This window comes from Notolepis coatsorum (genome assembly GCF_963971535.1).
Source record: "Notolepis coatsorum genome assembly, chromosome: 3".
NCBI classification, from domain to species: domain Eukaryota; kingdom Metazoa; phylum Chordata; class Actinopteri; order Aulopiformes; family Paralepididae; genus Notolepis; species Notolepis coatsorum.
Genome location: NC_140167.1, coordinates 108852540 through 108878094, shown reverse-complemented (window position 1 = coordinate 108878094; position 25555 = coordinate 108852540). Strand labels below are relative to the sequence as shown.

The 25555-nt window shown below is 43.1% G+C and overlaps 1 protein-coding gene across 2 annotated transcripts in view; it reads right to left on the bottom strand.

Annotated features, from left to right (window-relative positions):
- znf148 (zinc finger protein 148) overlaps positions 1 to 19386 on the bottom strand; it is a 31837-nt gene extending 12451 nt beyond the window's left edge. The window contains exons 1-2 of one of the 2 annotated variants that reach the window (XM_084310208.1): positions 19168 to 19386; positions 11039 to 11170 (exon numbers count right to left, since the gene is read on the bottom strand). In XM_084310208.1, coding sequence (XP_084166334.1) covers positions 11039 to 11170; positions 19168 to 19377 — 342 coding nt within the window. In that variant the 5' untranslated portion in view covers positions 19378 to 19386. The remainder of the gene's footprint in view (positions 1 to 11038; positions 11171 to 19167) is intronic. The other variant, XM_084310209.1, reaches the window with a different exon arrangement.
- Between the last annotated feature and the right edge of the window lie 6169 nt (positions 19387 to 25555).

The window sequence follows — 25555 nt, the reverse complement described above, 5'->3', positions numbered from 1 at the left end:
ACGTTATGAACAAAACGGGCAAGATATGTTCAGCTGTTCCTGACTGCCAAGCAGCTAATACGTCCTTGCATTCATTTCCTAATGATATCGTGCTCCACAAGCAATGGGCCAAGTTTGTTTTTGGATTTTTGCAAAGACGAAGGACTTTATAATGCTGCAGTGATTTCCTGGCTGTTGCTAAAGAAGGGAGCTAGCCTGTACCACGTCTTCGGGACCGAAGTCAGTAAGTACATACAGTACGTCGTAATTAGTTAATTAGCAGTAGGACCTCATTCATTCATCCGTTTGTGTCAATAGTGTATTAACGGTACTCTTCCGTATGTGTGTGCGTGCATTTCATATGGGAGTTGAAGCTGAGCCATTGGCCATTGATTCACTGTCAGGGTTATATTTATTATGGACAGAAGTTGTCAAATCATTACTCAGCAACTGTCAACTGTCTGCACATGTGTCAATAGTGTATTAACGTAACTATTATTATGAAGCGGAAGAGGACAAGCGGTGATGATCCATGGTTGGTTGGTGACTGTCACTCAAAGCGCTTTGCGAGTATGGGCGGAGCGCAGCCAAAAACAGCTCTGAATCTTGAAGTGGAAAAATGCTGCTTTAGACTGAGTACTTGATTAGAAATACAAAACAATGCATTTTCTTTTTAAAACCTTACAGATGTGTTCCATACTCACAGGAATTGTGTAAAATTGCCCAAATAGTGAGAGAAATAGTAAAACAGTTCCCCTTTAAACAAACACTCACCTTAACACTCACTTTAGACACTTTAACACTACATTATATTTATCTATTATTAAAGAGATTTGCACTATATTCATACCTCATTTGAAATTGCACCTTACCTCAACGTTCTGTACCTCATTTTCTGCATTGTACCTCACTGTTTACTCATTTTTACTCACTGTACTTAGACTGTACCTAGGTTGTACTTTAGATTTTACTGTATATATGTATTGTATATTCCTCTTTACTTAAATTTTCATACAGAACCAAGCATTTCACCGTAAAGTACATGTATTTTATTGTGATCATTAACTCATTCCCCGCCAATGACGAGTATACTTGTTATTGGCCGCCAATCGAATAACACCAACGAGTATACTCGTTATTTCTTTTATTCTGTATTTCCATTCATAAATCATCCAGGAAAGCTGTGGTACCATAGGGAAGGAGTCTGAGATTGCAAAGGTCCAATACCGCCACCTGGTGGTATGCGGCCGATGTTGCACTCCATTTGAGACTCTGTGTATCTCTCCATGCGTCGATGAAAGTCATCCGGGCGGAGTTTTCTAGTAACGTGGATCAAGATCTTCACCTAAATATTTTTTATAAACTGGTCAACCTGCATTATTTCCGGCGTTGGGTGCATGATGCGCATGCGCTGTGATCACAGCGCAGGCGCACCAGGCAGCCAAATACGGAAATAAAGCCGTTTTGAGCAGTGTTGACCAGTTTATAAAAGATATTTAAAATGTTTATTAGCAACACCGAGCTTTCAAACCATCACATATGTTTGTCCGAAACCCTCGTGCAACTGTGAGTACCTTTGAAATGTCTCTGTGATACTTGTATAACGAACGGTTCGGGCAGAACCAGTCCTTCATGGTCAACATACGTTGGTTTGCTATGGGCTAGGAAGTGACTGTGGTTTCACTCGGTCAATCACAGTCACGAAAGGGGCTACTTAAATTGTAACCCCCATCTTGCACGTTGAACAATCTTTGAATATTTCCTGGGAGTTTATAATTTTTTGCTTTGTACATTATTTGTGCAGTTTGATACATTACAATATCAGTACAATTTAATAATTTTGTACTGAATATATCGCGATACGCTGAATATATCGCGATACGCTGAAAATATTGCGATGTTTTATTAAAATGTTTTGCTCAAATTTTATTTATCACCTTTTTTCAACTGCAAAGTAAAACTGTCAAGGACCGGACGGCAGAAGAGTCACTCAAGACGAAAGGAGGCGGCATTGCCTTCATGATAAACAAGGAGTGGTGCGATTTAGGCAACGCAAAGGAATTGTCTAACCACTGCTCCCCAGACCTGGAGTTTATCACGATCAAATGTCGACCCTTCTTTCTCCCGAGGGAGTTAACGTCCATCATCCTCATCGGAGTGTACATTCCACCACACACGAACACTGGGGCCGCACTTTCAAAGTTACACGACGAGGTAAACAAACTACAGATAGCTAGCGTTGACGCTGCCATTTTGGTTCTGGGCGATTTCAACAGCGCGCGTCTTAAAAAGGTGTTGCCGAATTTCTATCAGCATGTGACCTGTCCCACCAGAGGCGAGAACATATTAGACCATGTATACTCGCAATTTAAGAATGGGTACAAGTCACAGGCTCTTAGTCCTTTCGGTAAGTCCGATCACGCCGCCATCTTTCTTTTGCCAAAGTAAAGACAAAGTCTCAAGCGAACGCCGGTAGTATCGCGAGAGGTTAAGCGTAGAGCCATATGGAATCCGCGATCACGGAATCGCGGACGGAATCGCGGAATTGAGCAATAAAAATGGAATCAACTAAAAAAAATATATATTATTATTTTCTTTTTTTTTTAACTTTTTTTTTTACTGTTGTGGGACTTGTACAGCACTTTGTTCAACTTTGTCAGTGCTGTAAAGTTGAAACCTTTTTAAATCTTAGACAAACAAAACACTTTGCTTTCATGAAATATTGTAAGCCGTCATTTGAGGCTTTATAAAAGCAGCACAATGAACACAAATCTGTCAGTGCAGAGTCCGACCTCATCTTAAATAACAAACAGCATTGCTTGTTGTAGTTAACAAAGAGAGGCAGAGTTGATTTTGCAAAAATATATATAATTATTATTATTTTTTTTAATAATCGAATTTTATTTTCATATTCGAATCCCATGCCCATCGAACAAAGCTTCGAAGCTTCGAAGTATTTAAGACAGCCCTATTAAATGGACTGTTATATCTTATTAAATTGTGGACATTTATTCATTCCCACTTATTAGACACTATTTCTGATGGTAAAATGAGCGTACAAAGCAAAATACAGAATTCTGAAATATTAAAACGGAAAAAACGGAATTTGGAAAAAAATAAAATGGAATTTGGAAAAAAATAAAACGGATTTCATATGGCTCTAGTTAAGCGTTGGACCGTGACGTCAGAGGAGACACTCCAAGCTGCGCTTGAATGCACAGACTGGAGTGTATTCCGTGATAACACAGCCAATATTAACGAATACACTGAAACGGTGCTTGACTTTGTCTGTACTCTGGTAGAAGAAACAATCCCCTCTACCACAATTAGAATATACCCAAATCAAAAGCCCTGGGTAGATAAATCCGTCCGTGAGGCTCTGAAAGTGCGCACATCAGCCTACAACACCGGGCTGGTGACAGGCAACATGGAAGAACACAAGACGGCAAAATACAACGTCAGGAGAGCAGTAATAGAGGCAAAACGGCGTTACAGGGATAAAGTTGAACTTCAGTTTGAACAGGCTGACTCTAGAGGTATGTGGCAGGGCCTCAGAACAATGACAGACTACAAAGGCACCTCCCTCAAACTGAACAGTGACATCTCCTTAGCAAACGATCTCAATTCCTTCTATGCGAGGTTTGAGGCTGTGAATAACAACACCAGCCTACAAACCACGGCAATGGGGGGGGGGGGGGGAGTCTGCTGATGGAGACTCAGTGTTCAGGGTAACAGAGCATGAGGTGAGGCGGACCTTTAAAAAAGTGAATATAAGGAAGGCAGCAGGACCGGACGGCATAAGATAAGATAAGATAAGATATTCCTTTATTAATCCCCTTGGGGAAATTCGTGACACACACATACAGCTCAACGTCTCATTAATGATATTAACAACAACACAATCATTACATTTTTACAGTAACAATGGCACAGCATAAATTCAACAGACATGTACATTTGTTGACACATGTCATCATTACAGGAGGCCTGAGACACTGTATGCGATAGTCGGCTGCATTCCACCATGTAGAAACATAGTGGATCGCGCCTGGTGAACTGGAGGGGGGGGGCGGAGTGGAGGGGGGGGGGGGGCATTGGAGACTCGGGTAAGGAATTTGGTTGTGAAGCAGTCAAGGGGCCCCCACCGACGCACATCAGAGGCAGCCTGCCACGGCATATGGCGCCAGTTGAGTTACAACGACAGGGGCGGATGGGGGGGGGGTGGGGGTAGGGGGGGCCTCATCAATCTTATCGCTTCCAGACAGTACAGTTTGTCTCCTCTTTCCCAGAAATCACATCCCCGGCCGCGTCCTAAAAGTCTGTGCCGACCAACTGGCCCCGGTATTCACTGACATCTTCAACCTGTCCTTGGAACAGGCTGTCATCCCCACCTGTCTGAAGAAGTCCACCATCATCCCTGTACCCAAAAAATCTACGCCCGCTTGCCTCAACGACTACCGCCCTGTAGCCCTCACCTCCATAGCCATGAAGTGCTTTGAGAAGCTAGTGAAGGGCTACATCTGTTCCTCCCTCCCCATCAACCTGGACCCCCTGCAATTTGCATATCGCCCCAACAGGTCCACGGAGGACGCCATAGCCCATGTGCTGCACACAGCAGCATCACACCTGGACAAGAGGCAGGGGAACTATGTGAGAATGCTGTTCATCGACTACAGCTCAGCATTCAATACCATAGTCCCCTCCAAACTCATAGCCAAGCTCAGGGACCTGGGCTTGAACTATGACCTCTGCCAGTGGGTCTTGGACTTCCTGACGGGCAGACCCCAGGTGGTAAGAGCAGGCAACTGCACCTCCTCATCCATCACGCTCAACATAGGGGCCCCCCAGGGCTGTGTTCTGAGCCCCCTCCTCTACTCCCTGTACACACATGACTGCGTGGCACAGCGGAACAACAACACTAGGGCTGACCTTCGAAGCTTTTTTTGGCAATCGAAGCTTCGGGGCCGAGCTTCGATTTTAATTTTAATCTTATGTTGTGGGACTTGTACAGCACTTTCATAAACTTTGTTGTTTTTAAATGTGCTCTATAAATAAAGTGGGTTGGATTAATTAATTAAGTAGCCCCTTTCGTGACTGAGCCAACAAGGTTTCACTCGGCTGTGTGATTTAATTCAAGGTGGATCGCTGTTGTCGTTTGAACAACTTCAGATTTCATGGGAACTACCAATCCCCCAAATCAAGAATGTTTAAGATGAATGAAGTAAGATTTTGATTATTTGAAATATGGCCTGTGTAGACTAAACTATGCACAGAATTATGTCAGTCTACAAGGTCCGGATTCTACATGGTCCGGCAATGTAGACCTTGTAGACTCCACTACAGACCAATTATCAGTGAATGTTCATGCATTTTTAAGAAGGGCAACTTCCACAAAAAAACAAAGAACTCACCAAAACATCTCAGTAGCACCTTATCTAAATTTTATTTCCTATTTTGTTTATTCATCCCAGTATCTTTCTTTCTTATGTGTGGAATTCTACAAGGCATGTAGGTGTATATGTATTTGAGGATGATATCCTTCAAACAGGCAATAGTGATGATATAATTTGGGCAGTGCTGAGCTGGGTTACTTTCCTCCAGTGTATTTGTCCCCCGGCCCCACCCAATGGAAATGGAAATGGAAACGGAAACACACACACACACACACACACACACACACACACACACACACACACACACACACACACACACACACACACACACACACACACACACACACACACACACACACACACACACACACACACACACACACACACACACACACACACACACACACACACACACACACACACACACACACACACACACACACACACACACACACACACACACACACACACACACACACACACACACACACACACACACACACACACACACACACACACACACACACACACACACACACACACACACACACACACACACACACACACACACACACACACACACACACACACACACACACACACTTACATTTAGTCATTTAGCTGACGCTTCCCTGAACGTCAGCAAAACAAAAGAGATGATTGTGGACTTCAGGAGGTCGGGGGTCAAGGACTACAGCCCCCTCAGCATCGACGGGGCACCGGTTGAGAGAGTGAACAGTTTCAAGTACCTCGGAGCCCACATATCCGAGGACTTGACATGGACCACACACATTGACAGTGTTGTGAAGAAGGCACGACAACGCCTCTACTTCCTCAGGCGCCTAAGGAAGTTCCAAGTCAGTCAGAAGATCCTTAGGAACTTCTACTCATGTACAATAGAGAGCATCCTGACTGGCAACATCACCTCCTGGTTTGGGAATAGCACTGCACAAGACCGTAGCAGACTACAAAGAGTGACACGTTCAGCCGAACGCACAATTGGAGGGGGGCTTCCCACCCTCCAGAACATTTACAACAAGCGGTGCAGGGGGAAGGCTAAGAGAATCATCAAGGACTCCAGCCACCCGAACAACTGCCTCTTTGAACTGCTGCGGTCAGGCAAGCGATACCGGAGTCTTAAGGCGAGCACAGAAAGACTCAGAAGAAGCTTCTATCCCCAGGCCATCAGGCTGCTAAACGAACAATAAACACTATGCAACAACTATCAAATGCACACAGCACACACACCCACACGCACACACTCACTTAAACAAACAACACACTGCAGCACCCACTCTCCACACTTTAGATCACACAAACACACTTTATATTTATTGATAAAGGATTTGCACTACAACTCGTACACCTACTGTAAATTGTACCGAAATTGCACCTCATCCCATTTCTGCCTTGCACTATATAGTATTGTATATTAGTACACTGCATAGTATTGTATATTATATGGTAACTCAGTTACGTCTATTCTGCATCGAACATTGTACATATGTCTATACTGAACACTGTGACCTCATTTTTTACCTCTAATTTACATGCTATACTATGTTATTTAATTTCATACTTATCTTGTCTTGCACAGTCTCTGGAGCGTAACAGTAAGAAGCATTTTGTATAAAAGTATTCTGTACGACAACTATTAAAGAAACTTGAAACTTGAAACTTGTAAGAAATGTTCCAGAATCGATATTCAACCTTGTGAATGATGCGCATAGCTCTTTTCTGTAGGATGATTAATGGGTGTAATGAGTAGAGATGTTCCGATACCATTTTTCCCTTTCCGATCCGATTCCGATACCTAAGCTTTGGGTATCGGCCGATACCGATATTTATCCGATACCAGTGCATAAAAAAAAAATTAAAAAAAAATTATATAAATTATACTTTTTTTTTTAGATACTGTTATACTGTTTTTTAGTAATAACTAGAACGTATGGTATTTATTCAACAACAGGTGATTGTATAGATTTGTATTAGTATCATTAATCAATGAGTATGGGCTGCAGCACTGCAGATATACCCTACTCCAATGATCCACACGGACATTAAACGGTGTTGCACTCGCTACTCAGTGGCTCTGCAGATATACCCTATTCAGTCTGTAAGCTAGTGGCAGATAGAACGTTCATGTTGTGATTTTTGATGCAAAATAAATATTCAACATTCTCTTTTGAAACTCCGTCTCAGACTCTTATCCTTTGGCACTTGCTGTACTTTGCTTGCAGGTCTGCAGCCATTATTGCTGGATTATGTGAATAGCACCAACTTTAGACACGGTAACGTTATCAAGCTAAGCTAACTGACCTAGCTCGCCTTCCCGCATTGACATTAAGATAACGTTAGTAATAGTCAGCTAACGCTAGTCCGTAGCTACTTAACTTAAATACAATTCACCGTGGGTGCATTATTGTTGATAGACGGTCACGGACAGTGTTAGGTCCTGGAGAAAGGACAGGCGATCATCTGATTTGATGTAACGTTAAAAGCGGATGTTGTTCCAACTAGCTATCTTTCCAGCTAATGCTATCATAACACCAGCCAAACACATCCCGATTCCCGTCCGAGCTCCCCGTCACACTGCACTGTCGGGGACAATGGAATTTAAGAAAGTGTATCGGCTGTTAAAATGACACAGCATCACACTTTAAAACATGTTCATTTTATAATCCTCACTCTCCGCAGGACTCGGCAGGAGATAAATTACATCATGGGATCGGAGGCTAGAATTTACGTGTACTCGCCGATACCGATACCAGCATTTTAGGCAGTATCGGCGGCATTTCCGATACTAGTATCGGTATCGGAACAACTCTAGTAATGAGCATTTATAATTATTTCCCCAGACTTCAACGCAGTAAGTTAAATATGGTGAAACTAGTGAACAGTAGAGAATATGAAGTGATTTGTGATCCAGGACCTGCTTTGCTTTGTTTATTACTGAAATGCTCCTTGGCCTTGCCAATTTGGCTTGAATGTGTTTGATATGTGATTTCTAGGGCTGTCCCCGACTAAGGATTTGGATGGTCGACTAGGATTGGCCAAAATTTGCCGTTAGTCGACTATTGGTCGACTTAAAAAAAGTATAATATTTATTTATTTTTTATTTTTTTATCATTCCATTTGGGCTGTGGGGGGTGCTTAATGTCTGAAGGAGTCGACTGAAGGCTTCTTGTCCTCTGCAAAAGCATGCAATTGGTCCACTGATGGATACATCTTGATATTTGTCTAGTATAGTGTGTTCATTAGATGGGTGAAATCCTCTTTCAGTGCCTCTGTACCTGTTTTCGTAGGCAGTTAGCCTCTGGTATGCGTGCCATTAGTGTTAGCCACGCTTCTATGCCTCTTTTCTTTTGAATAAAATGATAAAAAAACGAAATAAAAATTAATATATATATATTTTTTTTAAATTATATTCGTGGCCAGTCGACTACGGCCCCTTTCGACCGATTAGTCGACTAATCGATTAATAGGGGTCAGCCCTAGTGATTTCCAATAAATGTTTGTCAATCGTGACACCAAGACATTTTATTTCAGACACTCTTTCAATTTCCACCCAATCTATTTTTATCTGTACACATATCTTTCCTACAATTTCCAAACAGCATTATTTTGGTCCTAGATACATTTTATGACAATTTGTTGAAATCAAACCATATTTTAAGTTTAAACATTTCCTGCGTAATGTCCTCCTGCAGTTTATTTAAATTATCCCCAGAACAGAAAATATTTGTGTCATCGGCAAACAAAACTCATTTGAGTAACTTGGACACTTTACATATGTCGTTGATATACACAACGTATAAATCATTTTGGCCCCAACACTGACCCCTGGGGGACACCACAAGCAATGTCCAAACACATTGAAGAGCAATCACCCAGTTTCACATACTGTTGTCTCTTATTTAGATAACTTTTGATCCAGTCTAGTACTCAGGCCTGTACACTGCGATGATATGATCGCAAATTGCCCCCTAATTTGGTCCGTGCGAGTTTAAAATAATATCTGGGGGCAAGCTTGCGAGTGGTGATTTCAACCCTTCATTCGCATTTCACTCCTAAATTAATCCATACAAATTGTAGTAAAACATTAGCCTACAACCAGGGCTGTACAGTGCAATATAATGTTGCGGTTGTAATTTCATTAGACAGACCAGCGCGGACCTTTAATAACATGCAATTTAATTGACACGAGCAATGAGCTAACGGTAGCTGCTAACCAAGGTATCTATTAGGATTATGCTAAGCTAACTAGCAATCTCTGCTAACCCTGGAAAACGGTCAAAGCGGACTCCACAAGACTAGTTCCATTCGTGAGGAAAGGGGGTGGGTTATATTGACAACAGAAGTTTAAACATAACTTCATATTTATTGGTTATTCATTTCTGTATATCATTCAATTTCCATCTCCGTGTCTCCATCTCTTCCTGTTTACATTAGAGTGTGACGTCATCACCTACGGCAGCTTAGACGATCAAAACGCGAACCTAGAACAAAACCTCTCTCTCTCTCTCTCTCTCTCTCTCTCTCTCTACATTCAATGATTTTTTTATTAGTGTGTCAGTAGACTACTCTTAGTACATTTTCATTAAATTATTATTTAAAGCATCTTCATGGTTTAATAATGCAAACATATGTTGCAGGGACTTATTATAATCATCATATTGGTGTGACTGTATGCATCAAAGGGTTAAATCAAGCATTTTTAAGTGCTTTAGAGGAAATGTCAAAATATCGCGATATCATTTAGAGGCCATATCGCCCAGCCCTACTATAATGGTAAAATAGTTATTTAAAAATGTGCCCCTAAAAAATATTCTTTGCCCCTAAATTTCTCATTTAGGGGCAAGTGTGCCCCTAGTGAAAAAGCTTAGCGTACAGCCCTGACTACTACTCCCCTGATGCCATACTTTTACAATTTGTTAATTAATAGGTTGATTGTGTCAAATGCTTTTTTAAATCAATAAATAAATACTGTCTATGGCATTTGTGATTTCCTCTATTGTTTCCATTATTGCCAGTGACGTTGATCCGTTTGCTCTGAACCCATATTGGCTATCAGAGAGTAGTTGACGCTTATCTAAGAAAGCATCTAACCTGTTGTTAAAACGTTTTTTGAGTACTTTTGAGAATTGTGGGTGTAAAGAGACAGGTCTATAGTTTGTGAAGTGGTGTTTGCTCCCAGTTGAATACAGTTTGTATACAGTTTGAAATGATACATTGCAGATCCCAGCAATGACCTTTTTCACTAACGTCATCACAATCAGTGGACTTTTTGTTTTTACATTTATTTACAATGTCCAACATTTCTTTTTCATCCACTGCTTTTAAAAACATTGAACTTGGATTTCTCTCTTTTTACCAGCTGTCCCAGGATCAGGTTTTCAACAAAAGAAGTGCAAAGTGCAGGCGGGTTAAAACGGGGCTACATCAGCAAACGTTTCAACTACATGCTTTCTTTAAGCACTGAAGAGGGCATCTAGCCTCGTTTTAACCCACCTGCACGTTGCACTTTTTTGTTGCAGCATGGAAGAAAGATATATTTTTGCTACATATTGGAAGTCCTGATTCCACTAACTGTAGTGCAGTGCACTTGTCCTGACCCACTTGGAAAATCCATAACAAATTAAATAAATAAATAAAACTTCTCTCACTTGCACCTTAGCTGGCGAGCGTTGCTTCCTCTTCTTCTTCTTGGGACACTCCATCAGTTCCTTCATCTGCTTCTTCTCTCTCCTCATCTGGACCAGCGGGTCAGACAACTTCAGCTCCTGCTTGATGCTCAACTGCAAAACCAAGACAATGCATCATTGAAGACTATTTTATCGCTGGATAAACCCCTCGAGATGTACTAGCATCTCGTTTTCAAGGGGGTCATCGATGGGGAGGCACTGATATGAAAGTGTGATAATAAATTATGTTATGGCCGATATTCACAATATTCACCAATATCAACATGGTCTGTATTAAAAAATACGTCATATGGTAATCCAACCAATTATGTACATAGGGAAAGTGAAATGGATTGTACTGTACAATGGAAAATAATGTATTTTCATTTCTGTTTCTACAGTCCATTTCAATGCAGTTGTGCACGTGCAAGTACTCAAACAAATCCAGTGTGGGTAAAAAAAACTACGAAACAAAGAAAACACAAAAACCTGCACAGCTAGATTATTATCGGACAGTTGTTCAGCTTTCATTTGAAGGTAAATTTACAGTTACAGTTAAAAAAAAAAAAAACATCAGAGAGGAAAGTATTTCCTGTGACAAAATGGCATCGAATGTAATAAAAAAAAGTCAACCAACGAACTAGATTCTTGTACCAGATCTCCTCTCTGGTAAACAAGAATACCCTGAAGACTCTGGCAGGAGCACTCATTCAAGGGTACTACGACTATGCTTGCACCCATGGTACCAAAGCACCTCAAAGGCGCTAAAAACAAGATTACAAACATCACAAAACAAACTGGTCAGACTACTACTTGACCTTACTCCTAGAACCCACCTCACCCCTGCCAACTTTGACTACCTAGGATGGCTTAGAGTCAGGGCCGCCTGGGAGAAATGAGAGGCCCTGTGCGAGATTTAAACGTGAGGCCCCCCCCCCCCCTAAAGGTTAAAAAGAAAAGAAAAAGAAAAATTATTTAATATAATTTTTTATTTTTTTCCCATACAGTCAACATATTCTTAAATAATAGCGCTGCCCGAGGCTGGGCATGATACAGTCAACATATAGCAAGAGAGAGAGAGAGCGAGAGAGAGCTCCCGTTCTACAGTCAATATACAGTGTTATCGCTGCACAGACCCGGCAATGCCCCTGACCAGAGGAGAGAGAAATATAATATAGTTAGTAAAAGCACTATATAAGCTCAGAACACAGCTAAGAACAGCTTAGAACACAGCTCAGAACACAGAACACATCTCAGAACACAGCACAGAACACAGCTCAGAACACAGCTCAGAACACAGAACACAGCTCAGAACACATCTCAGAACACAGCTCAGAACACAGCACAGAACACAGCTCAGAACACAGGACACCTCAGAACACAGAACACATGCAGAACACAACACAGAACACAGCTCAGCACACAGCTCAGAACACAGCTCAGAACACAGAACACAGCTCAGAACACATCTCAGAACACAGCTCAGAACACATGCAGAACACATGCAGAACACAGCACAGAACACAGCTCAGCACACAGCTCAGAACACAGCTCAGAACACAGGACACCACAGAACACAGCTTCATCTAACGAGGCGTTGCAAGGTTTAACTGAGGCTAACGTTAACATGATGGCACACACACAGTGGCACAACCTCCACCAAAGCAAGGCCAGAGAGAGAGAGAGAGAGAGAGAGAGAGAGAGAGAGAGAGAGAGAGAGAGAGAGAGAGAGAGAGAGAGAGAGAGAGAGAGAGAGAAGAGAGAGAGAGAGAGAGAGAGAGAGAGAGAGACACACATTGGAAAGAAACAACCCAAAACCAGAGCAAATTGAAATGCTATTTGGCCCTAAACAGAGAGTACACAGTGGCAGAATACCTGAGCACTGTGACTGACCCAATACTAAGAAGGTCCTTGACTAGGTACAGACTCAGCGAGCACAGCCTAGCCATCGAGAAAGGCCGCCATAGGCAGACCTGGCTCCCAAGCGAAGACAGACTATGCATTTACATTTACATTTAGTCATTTAGCTGACGCTTTTATCCAAAGCGACTTACAAGTTCTGTACGACAAGACAGCAAGAAGGGTACAACTGCACCCACTGCACACAAGATGAGGTGGAAACCGAGCTCCACTTCTTAACAACCTGCCCACTATACCAAGACATATACTTCCCACAAATTGCAAACACCCAAAGAGACTTTGAAAACATGGACAATAACTCAAAACTCCCATACCTACTGGGAGAAATACAAGAATATGAAATAAAGCCCATTTGAATTGAATTGAGAGAGAGAGATCGATCTCCACGGCGGGAATAGAATAGATTGCAAAACTCACCCTAACGCAGAATCAATGGCAAAGTTGGAAGGAGACGACGTCGACGCATTTTCCTACCGTGGAGATGAAAAGTACCAGTCCCATCCATGATATTGTCCGTTGGGATGAACTTGGGAGTCCTAGTTGATCTGCCACACGTTAGCACTCGATAACGTAGCAATTAGCTAAAGGCAGGGACAGGTAACTAGCGCTAGATAGCGTTAGCCAACGCTAGTTACCTGTCCCTGCCTTTAGCTAATTGCTACTAGCCGACATAGCTATAGCCTGACTGAAGGTTCTAACATGAAACAACTTTCATCTGCAGTCCATCTGCCGAACGTCCTCTTCGTCTTGGCATAACCTAATCATACTTGGTATTGATAACAAGCTTATGGCACACAGTGTTATTTCTTCTGCTGCGATGCTGCTTTTCAAAAGACATCCACTCGCTCCTGTGGATAGCGCTGAATAGACCCTGTACCTGGCTGTAGCCCCTTCCCTCGTGGATCCGGTCTTCTTCACATCTCTCTACCGACTACCAGACCGACGCCAACCAGCTCGGCTCCCCCTAGTGTTAGTCCTCCAACGATGCTTTGGACAAAAGTAATTGAATGAAACCAATAGTATATCTGCAGAGCAGCAGAGCCGCAGAGCCCGGAACACTATTCTACAAACGTGTCTAATGTGAAATATATAAGCATGTAAGCAAAACTAGATTTTAGGTCTGTGATGAAAAAGGGCCTTGCGGGAAGGGGGGCCTCACAAAAAAATTAAAAATTAAAAAATTAAAAATAATAAAAAATTATATTTTTTATTTTATTTTTGCGAGGCCCCCCTTCCCGCGAGGCCCTGTGCAACCGCACTGCTCGCACACCCCCTGAGGCGGCCCTGCTTAGAGTAGACGACAGAGTACAGCAACTTGCAATGGGCCTGGTCTACAAGATACACTACGCGACCAAGGTACCCATGTACATGTCAAAATACTTCCCAAAGGTCAGTGAATACCACGATCACAACACCAGAGGGAGCTCCACAAATCATGTTAAACCCAGATTCGGCTCAAACAAGGGACGTTTCGCAATTATGCCACATCAATGTGGAACGCCCTACCCAAAGCTGTAAAGGAATGTGAATCACTACCCACTTTCAAAACCACTCTCAAAGAGCACCTATGGGAGACTGCAATTCGAAACTGGCCCCTGTAAATGTCCTAACACAACCCCCTCCAATGTACAGTAAATGACCAAGTATGGTTTTGTCAATATTCAGTAAATGTCCTAACCCAATAATACACGAGATCCTCTTCTTGGGACCAAGTAAGGTTTCGTCGATATTCCAATGTACAGTTCCCCCCCCCCCCCCACCCACCCACCTCCAATGTACAGTTTCTACGTCAAATGTATACTCTCTTTTTTAAACGCTTTTTGTATTACAAACAGTACTGTATTTGTAAATCTGGTATGTCATAAATGTATAGATGTAGCAGTACTCTCTATCTGTATGTCATATGTATGTCATATATGTTATGATGAATTGAAAATGGGGGACCCTGATGTAAACAAGACGAAAGTCTTTCTCTGGTCTGCATCCCCTTAACAATTGTGTGTATTGAGCTGTACTGTATTGTACCCATTCTGCAATCTGTTAATAACGTTTTCAATCAATCAATCAATGAATCAAGAGCAAACACATTAGGCGTGGCCAAATCAACTGTTTGGTGCATTCTTAAAAAGAAGAAACACACTGGTGAGCTCAGCAACACCAAAATATCCAGAAGATGGGTCCAGATGCTGCACCAGAACCTTACAGGCCTTTTAGACGTTTCTTTGGCTAACTCTAATCTGGTCTTCCTGTTTTTGAGACCCAGACGACCACAGAAAAACAACTGTGGTGGATGATGGAAGGATTATTTCAGGTGAAGAATAACCCCTTCACAACAGTTGGCCAGATCAAGAACACTCTCCAGGAGGTAGCAGGATGAACTCTGATGTGTTTCGTGCAATATTATCTGCTCATATTCAGCCAAATGCTTTGGACCAAATGCTTTTGCGCTTTTGGTTCATTGTCCATCTGCACTTCACCAGGGACGAAACCTGACGTCTATGGGTTAGACTTCAGGCCGTCATCGACTGCAAAGGATATGCAACAAAGTTGTTTGCAGGGGAGGAAACTAACTTTTTGGCTTACCAGCCAACTGGCGAGTATATGATTTTTTTTTACCAGCCAAACTGATTTTTTTTACCAGCCATAAATAAATCGCTAATTGTGATAATTACTTCTTTTTATGTCTTCGTCTAAATTGATTTTCAATCATAGTAATAATCACACCGTGTCTCTACTCTTTAAAATATTTATTACCATAAAACATTAATAAGTGTCTCTACTCTTCACAATATTAGCATAAAACATATATTAATCACACCGTCTCTACTCTTCAAAATATTAGGATATCACATATTAACATGAAAGAGGGAACTATTCTGGACTGGGTTGGGCTGAACTGGGCAGTGAAAGATGCTGGACTGGGTTGGGCAGGGAAAGTTGGGCAGGTCTAGGTTGGACTGGGTTGGGCTGGGCTGGACAGTGAAAGAACCAAGCATTTCACTGTAATATAATAGCTAAATAAAACAAAACTTGAACTTGACTTGTTACATTTGCACTCTGGTTGGATGCCAAACGTATTCTGGTTGTACTGTACTTGTGCTGTGTATGATGACAATACATTGGAATCGAATCTCATGTCAACGCTAGGGGTTCAGCAGGTGTATTCTGAATGACAAGTATGACAACATCACTGTTGTGAAGGGCATATGGGCGAGTGGTGATATGGGGGGAAACCCGGTAATAATCAAATGTTACTCGGCTGCATTTAAGCAAAGCCGCTCAGATAATCGTCCACTATGTTGAACGAGCATAGCTTGTTACATGCTAGGTAGCTACCCGGCTAATGCTGGTTGACTTGAGTGAGTTAGCCTCACGGCCACTTGTCATTCTCATCCGACTCGAAGGAGACACGTCGCGTGCTGTTGTTCGCCCCCATGTCAGACCGCACTGATATCCGAAAGCGACGACTCTACATGCAATTATTTTCATCCACTGATGTGTTTTTGTCTAAGTTTGTCTACGTTGTCAAGCCGGTGACAGGAGTCTGTAGGGCCGCACACAGTGGTGTGTCCACTTCCCCTAGATGGGCGGCATCTTCTAGAAAACAAGTGTTCATTGGAGGAGCTTAGAGCGCAACGATGATGTTCATTGGTTATGGATTATTATGAGGCGCAAATGGGAGGAATCATAAGGGGGGAGTCAGAGTTCGGCTTGTGCCAGTGAGCGAATCAGCAGATTGCAGAATGATTTTTTTGTTTTGTTTACTACTCGTCAGTGTGGCGAGTGGCGCTCTTCATGAATCACTCGCCAAACATAAAGAATACTCGCATTTGGCGAGTAAAATGGCCTAATTTCCTCCCCTGGCTTGTTTGTTGTCGTTAGTTTGTCCAATTACTTTTGATCCCTTAACACTTTGATCGCCATGGTTAAATTCATAATTTACCATCCCTCGCCATCTCTATTTAACATGGAGAAGTTCCCCTTCTTTGCAGGGCTATAACTTTTTAAATTGTATTGCTAAATTGACATTATTATGGCCCATTCAATGTCCTATATCTATTGTTCAGGGTGTAGCAACGTTATACTTTTTCATTCACATATTCATACTAAAATACGGTCTAAAGTATAAGTATGTTTTTATCGTTTTCTGCAGCTTTCTCCAGAACTTGATTTATAGCCCTAAATGCATTATATTGATGATCAAATACAGTTTGGTAGGAATCTGTGCGAGATAAAAAATGTCAACTGGATGTGCTTCTAGGAGTTACTACGTATGATCTGATGTTGACCAGATGGGCGGGGGGTCGTTTATAATTCCGTGGGCAACGTTATATCATTCATCTAGTGTGGGTGATATGATCATCAGAGCAGTTAGTAAAGAACACGTTGGAAAATAACGCTGGATCTTACCGTATCTTCCTCGCGCCGTTGGGCGATGAGCCTGGAGCAGAGATATTCATATTATGGGATGTAGAAATACCCGATCCATTTCCAGGTTGTATAATAGTATATACGTCCAAATCATGTTGTTTGTCGAGTTATTTGCAACCGATCGACATCCATTGTGTCAAGATGGAGTCCTGCTAATGATAGCGAGTGCCCGGACGAAATATGGGTGAGCACCACTTCATCCACATGACTTCCTGTTGGGCGATCTGCCGATCGGCCACCAGATGGCGCTCTTGAACCGTTAGAGAGTTGAGTGGAGCTCAGCAGTATATCTCAGGTCCCCGGGGGAGAAATATGATTTCGATCACAGATTTTTGAAATATTGATATCAAAGACGTGTTACGGCGTCTTCGGCAGAATGAGCATGGCGGGGAATGACTAGTTACGGCGTTTCCGTCGATTAAAGTGTTAAAAAGGGGGGTGCACATGTAGAATCTGTTGTAATTCCTACACTGTTTTGTGATTTGGATGTGAATACCCTCAAATTAAAGCTTAAAGTCTGCACTTAAAGCACATCTTGATTGTTTCATTTAAAATCCATTATGGTGGTGTACAGAGCCAAAATTGTGAAAATTGTGTCAATGTCCAAATAAGTGTGTGTGTGTGTGTATATCATAAAGGAAAAGAGGGGAAATAGTTTTAATGGGAATTCAGGTGTATCGTTATCTTAAACAAATTAATTGGACTATTCAAAGGAAGGTTAACAAGGCTGAACTGATATTATGGGGAGGGTATGTTCATAGGAGAAACTCATGATTCAACCATTGTAAATATGATTTGATGCCACGTAATACATTAGCCCTAGGATGGTTGATACTCCATAAAGTGCATGTATTCCATTATATATATTACAGGCAGCTCTAGATCACTCTATGCAATTCCTATGAGGGATTAACCCGCAGCATTCTGATTTGTCACACTCAGTGTTACTCACAATCGATTAATAATTCCTGTGAAGCTCTGGTCATATAATATAAAATTCCTAAGAAGGGAGATCCCCCCTTCAATGGCCCTTCTAAGGTTTCTCTCCTCCACACTGCCTGTGGAGCATTTTTCCCTATTGTTAGGTTTTAGTGAGTTTTTCCTTACCTTCGCGTGGGGTATGTCTGGGAGTGCTTGCATTCTTTAATTTATTTGCATTTATTTTAAATTTGTTGGACCTTATGGTGTTCTTGTTCTGTTCTTGACTTATTGTCATGTTTTCTTCTTGACTTGTTTAAAGAAGAACTGTGCGGCCCATGGGGACATTAACGTGTGTTGTCGGGCCTTATAAATAAATTTGATTTGATTTGAAAGTTTTGGCTGAAAACATATTTAGTAAAATATTTAGAATTTTCCATAAGATTAATACGGACCACATCCACTGTACACAACAGAGATAGTAATCACAGCAGCACAAACCACATGAAAACCTCTGTTGAGCCAGGTTCATTAAAATAGCCTGTCACCATATTTTTGATTAATGGAAGTTGTGTTTCGTGCTGCTGCGATTACTATGCCCGTTATGGAAAAGTAGAGATATTTTACTAACATGTGTTCTGCCTAAACTTTGAAAGGAATTTGATCATATATGAGAAGAGCTGACCCCAAGTCACAGCAATTCATTATCGGGTGAGTAACACAGAGTACTGCAGGGGTGAATCCCTCCTAGGAATTGCATTCTGTGATCTAGGGCCAGTCATGCATGCAACTCATATAGCTACTTTCAAACAAGGACCCCCACCAAGCCACCATGAACTCACAGGCATGTGAAGCGAACAGGGCAGTTTTACTGGGAAGTGCACTCCCAACTCTCCTCCTCCATGGTTTTTCACAGGCTCCTCCTGCACCATCAGTTCTTCCAGAGGGACCAGGTCATGCGTGACCAACGAGTCCCCAGTCAAGTCCTCGTCTTCATCATCATCCTCAGCCAAAAGGGGGTGATTGGCCAGTGACCGTCCTCCCAGGGTCATCACCACCAGGCCCCCTCCACTGCCCAGCAACCCCACTCTCCCTCCATCCATCCCTCCACTGCCCAGCCCCCCTCTCCCTCCATCCATCCCTCCACTGCCCAGCCCCCCTCTCCCTCCATCCATCCCTCCACTGCCCAGCCCCACTCTCCCTCCATCCACTCCTCCAGTGCTGCACTTAAGCAGCATCCCTTCCAACTTGTCGTCAATGTTCATCCTTATTCAGGCAGCCTGTTGAGAATGTCAACAGAGAGACGGTGAGAGAGAGAGAGAGAGAGAGAGAGAGAGAGAGAGAGAGAGAGACACACACACAGATGATTGGACAGTGATTGAACATTAACTAGACGTCAAACATTCACATTAGTGACACCATTGCCAATACCTGGCCAATGAAACGTTAAAATTACACTGCAACAACAACATCACTCTCGCCTTGTCTGTTTGCGCCAACGTTACAGTACATGAATGTAAAAACAAAATGCGGTATAGCTAGCTAGGCTATTCATACCAGTGCAAGTTAAGCTTATAAACCTGACAGCAAACCTTTATAGCTGACATTATTTTGACATCATGGGCCGGATGGTCATGTCGACATGCAGCCACTCCATGGGTAATTTATCTGGCGCTGGTCCCACTAAAGCTACACTAAAGCTAGCGTTAGGCTCGTCAAAGGCCTGTGTTAGTTAGCTCACTAGCTACAGAGTGTGGTAATTAATTGGCTAAAACACAACTTTCGTTTGGCACATTCGGTGAAACTTATCGGGAGAGCTAGCTAGCTGTCTAAGTTGATGTTTAGCTAACGTTTGTTCAGTTATTCCTGTCAATAGCAATAGGCCCATCGTCGGCGCTAACGATAGCTACGGTTAGCTAGCTAACCAGCTTGCAAGCTAGCAAGGAAACACTACGCCACGCTTTTATACATGTTATACAATATGACAGGTATCTTACCTGTTGTGTGTTTTTATCTCTTAGATCCGTTCAGTTGTCATGATTGTTATGCAGAAGACTACACTGTGTGTTGATGATGATGTGCGAAATAAGCCAAATACAACATTGCATCTGAATCTGATGTGATCTCTGTGCCAGGAGCAGAAAATCGCTGTATTTGTCGCCATCTAGTGACGAATAGCAACACTAGCTATTGATTGATTGATTGAAAACTTTATTAACAAATTGCAGAATGTGGTACAATACAGTACGGCTCAATACACACAATTGTTAAGGGGATGCAGACCAGAGAAAGACTTTCGTATTGTTTACATCAGGGTCCCCCATTTTCAATTCATAATGACATACGCAACATACCGATATATATATCTTGACATGTCTGACATACAGCCATACAGGTATACAGTACTGTTACATTTGTGACATACAAGATATGCAAATATACAGTACTGCTATCCTCACAGAAAATCCCAACCAAAAATATACAAGGGGGAGGAAACTGTACATTAGGAGGTGGAGGGAGGGGGGGGTTTGTACATTTACGGGGGCCATACAGGTCAGATATACAGATATATATCATGACATTTATGACAATACATGACATACAGGTATACAGTACTGTTACATTTGTGACATACAAGATATGCAAATATACAGTATTGTTAAACAGAGATCCTAACATCAATGTGGAACGCCCTACCCAAAGCTGTAAAGGAATGTGAATCACTACCCACCTTCCCAACTGCAATTCGAAACTGGCCCCTACAAATGTCCTAACCCAGTTGTACAGTAAATGACCAAGTATGGCTTTGTCAGTATTCCAGTGTACAGTGTCCCCCACCCCCCCCCCCTACCCAACCCCTCCCCACCTCCAATGTACAGCCCCCCACCCACCCACCCCCACCCCACCTACCCAACCTCCTCCAATGTACAGTTTCTACGTCAAATGTATATACACTCTTTTTCTGGACACTTTTTGTATCAGAAACAGTACTGTATTTACAAATCTGGTATGTCATAAATGTATAGATGTAGCAGAACTGTCTATCTGTATGTTGTGTATGTGACTGTCATATATGTTATGATGAATTGAAAATGGGGGACCCTGATGTAAACAAGACGAAAGTCTTTCTCTGGTCTGCATCCCCTTAACAATTGTATGTATTGAGCTGTACTGTACTGTACCCATTTTGCAATCTGTTAATAAACTTTTCAATCAATCAATCAATCAATAATATATACATCTGAGGGGGAGGAAACTGTACATTAGGAGGGGGGGTTTGGACAGTTTCGAATTGCAGCCTCCCATAGGTGCTCTTTAAGAGCGGTTTTGAAGGTGGGTAGGGATTCACATATTTTTTACAGCAGTGGGTACGGCGTTCCACATTGATGTGGCATAATTGCGAAACGTGTTTAGACCCTTGTTTCTGCCGAATCTGATTTGTGGAACTCCCTCTGGTGTTGTGGTCATGGTATTCACTGACCTTTGGGAAGTATTTCGACATGTACATGTGTAACCGGTTTCATTTGACATGCCCTGAGTGGGAGTTGAACCCCGGTCTCCCGCGCCGTGGGCGGCATCACAGACCACTGTACCAAGAGATGAACTCACCTCTTGGTAATGGGTCTGGATGCCTCTGGGGAGTGAGTTTACTTGCAGTACCGCTTAACGTCCACAGCCACTTCACTATACACAGTCCATCGTGACTGTGGATAGACACGCGGTACCTCAGCAGGGGTGTAAAAAGTACCCAGAAATTATACTTAAGTGAAAGTATGGGTACTGTCTCAAAATCTGACTCAAGTAAAAGTCAAAGTATCTGGCTAAAAACACACTTGAGTAAAAGTTAAAAAGTCCTACTTTTAAATGTACTTAAGTACTAAAAAGTAAACGTAATTTTTTTTTAAAGGGATAAACCAGGGGTCTAAAACTCATTCCATCGTGGGCCAAGTTTTCATTTTAACTATACATTGCACCAGGTGAGTTAGTTGAAGAGGTGAGCCAATTAGTGAAATCATTAGCTGGTGTTTAGGCAAGGCTGGAATGAAACCAAGCACACTCCGCCCACAATGGAATGTGTTCTGTGATAGACAATGCTGAAATGACACTTTTTTGCATTAAAATTATTTAATGCACTTCTCCATTGAAGATAAACTAACATGGACGGCATTCACATCACAGCATGAATAATATCACAATATTAAAGACCGAATACTGTAGTATCCTGAATAATATGACAATATTAAAAACAGAATAATGATGTATCCTGAATAATATCACAATATTAACCACAGCATACTGGAGTACCCTGAATAATATCACAATATTAACCACAGCATACTGGAGTACCCTGAATAATATCACAATATTAAAGGCAGAATACTGGAGTACCCTGAATAATATCACAATATTAACCACAGCATACTGGAGTACCCTGAATAATATCACAATATTAAAGACAGAATACTGGAGTACCCTGACTAATATTACAATATTAACCACAGCATAATGCCGATCTGACTGTCTATTCTTCTGATAGCAGGTGTTTAATCACGAAGAGGGACAAAGAGGAGGAGTTATCCTGGAGTTCACCGCCGAGGGATCCACCGATCCACCCAGTGCTAAGTACACCATAATCCTATATTTCCCTCCCACACTGCTATTTCTCTACTTCCTCCCTGCCACTCTCGACAATACAATGTGTCTCATACCTATATCCACAATCTGCTCCTCCAGAACTGACTCCACCCATCCACGACAGTTTGCTAGTAACCCGGCTAATCTCTCCTACCCTCCTACAGCCACTAATACACCTGTCACAGTACGGGGAGGCTTATGGAATTGTCAATCAGCAGTCAAGAAAGCTGACTTCATTACTGCCTACGCCCATAGTCTAAATCTGCAGCTCCTGGCTCTAACTGAGACCTGGATAACCCCCAATAACTCATCAACACCTGCAGCATTATCTACAAACTATAACTTCACTCACACACCTCGACCTTCCAGACGGGGTGGAGGCACTGCCCTCATGACATCTCCTTCATGGGCTACAAACGTAACACCACTCCCAGAACTGTCACTCTCCTCTCTCGAATATCATGCAGTATCTGTCTCTAATCCTTTCAATCTCACCATTGTTACACTCTACCGCCCTCCAGGTCCGCTCGATCACTTCACAGATGAGCTGGACATGCTTCTTAGCTCCTTACCGGAAGATGGTACCCCTCTCCTTCTACTGGGCGACTTCAACCTGCCTGACTCATCTCAGTCAGTCATAGTAGTCTCCCTCCTACAATCGTTTGACCTGACTCCCACTGCCATGCCTCCCACCCACAAAGCAGGCAACTCCTTGGATCTCATATTTTCCCGTAACTCCAGCATCATTAACACCACGGTAACTCCCCTACATGTATCTGACCATTCCTTCATATCCTTCTCACTAACTCTCATGCTTAACCGAAAGGTCTTCACCCCAACTCAAACAGTCTCACTCAGACGCAACCTGCCCTCCCTATCCCCCTCCACCCTCTCCTCTGACATACTATCCGCTCTACCTTTGAGTGACACCTTCTCTGCTCTCTCCACAGAGATGGCAACCTCCACCCTCCTTTCAGCCCTGGCAACCTCCTTCGACAAGCTCTGTCCCCTCGTTGAGAAACCTGCCCGCCGTTCCCCACCCAGTCCATGGCTGACAGATCCAGTGAGAGAACAAAGACAGGTCCTGAGAGCAGCTGAAAGGAAGTATAGAAAGTCACGCCTCACTGCTGACATCGACACATATCACAACCTCTTGTTAACATTCTCCAAAACCATCACTAATGCCAAAGCTTCTTTCTTCCACCATAGGATCGAGGCCTCTGCCAAGAATCTTCGCAAACTGCATGCTACCATGTCCTCCCTCCTCACTCCCCCCCCACCCCCCCCTCCCTCATCTTTCTCTGCCGAAGACTTTGCGATCTTCTTTGAGGAAAAAGTGGAGAACATCCGCAGCTCCTTCTCCCAACCCCCACCCATTCCAAATGCTGAATCGAGAACCTCATCCTTCACTCTGTCATCTTTCTCTCCCATTACAGAAGCAGAGACCCTGACACTGGTAACGTCAAACCGTCCGACTACTTGCCAGCTGGACCAGCTACCCTCCCCACTCCTCCAGACCATAGCACCAGACATCCTCCCATTCCTAACTGCAACCATCAACTCCTCACTCAACTCGGGGGTGGTCCCCACCTCCCTAAAACAAGCCAGAGTCACGCCGCTCATAAAAAAACCAACCCTGAACCCTACTGTCATAGGCAACTACCGTCCTGTCTCTCTTCTCTCCTTCCTTTCTAAAACACTTGAACGTGCTGTATCCAACCAACTTACTACTTATCTCTTACAGAATGACCTCCTAGACCCTAATCAGTCAGGCTTCAGGACTGGTCACTCCACAGAGACAGCCCTCATTGCGGTCACAGAGGCACTTCACTTAGCAAAAGCGAAAGGCCTCTCCTCTGTCCTGATTCTCCTAGATCTATCTGCAGCCTTCGACACAGTCAACCACCAGATCCTCCTTGCGGCCCTCGCAGGAATGGGAGTGGCTGGCTCTGCGCTGACATGGCTGTCATCATACCTCAATGACCGCTCCTACCAAGTGTCATGGAGAGGGACCCTGTCGGCCACCCGCCCCCTGCGGACGGGTGTCCCCCAGGGCTCGGTTTTAGGACCCCTTCTCTTCTCCCTCTACACTAAATCACTGGGTAACATTATCACGTCTCATGGCTTCTCCTACCATTGTTATGCCGACGATACTCAACTCTTCCTCTCCTTCCCTCCCTCAGATATCCACGTCTCTGTGCGGATCTCGGCCTGTCTGTCCGACATCTCAGCCTGGATGACGTCCAACCACCTCAAACTGAACCTAAGCAAAACAGAATTGCTCCACCTGCCGGCCAAATCCTCCCCCCTAACCGACCTTTCAATCACAGTCGAGAATGCAGCTGTGACTGCGTCCCCGACCGCCAAGAACCTTGGTGTTGTCCTCGACGACCAGTTGAACTTCTCTGCTCACATCGCAGCGACGACCAGAACCTGCCGATTCCTCCTGAGCAACGTCCGAAGGATACGCCCCTTCCTGACAAAAGAAGCCACCCAACTCCTCGTCCAATCAACAGTCATCTCCCGCCTCGACTACTGCAATGCACTGCTCGCTGGCCTCCCGGCCACTGCCACTAAGCCTCTTCAACTCATTCA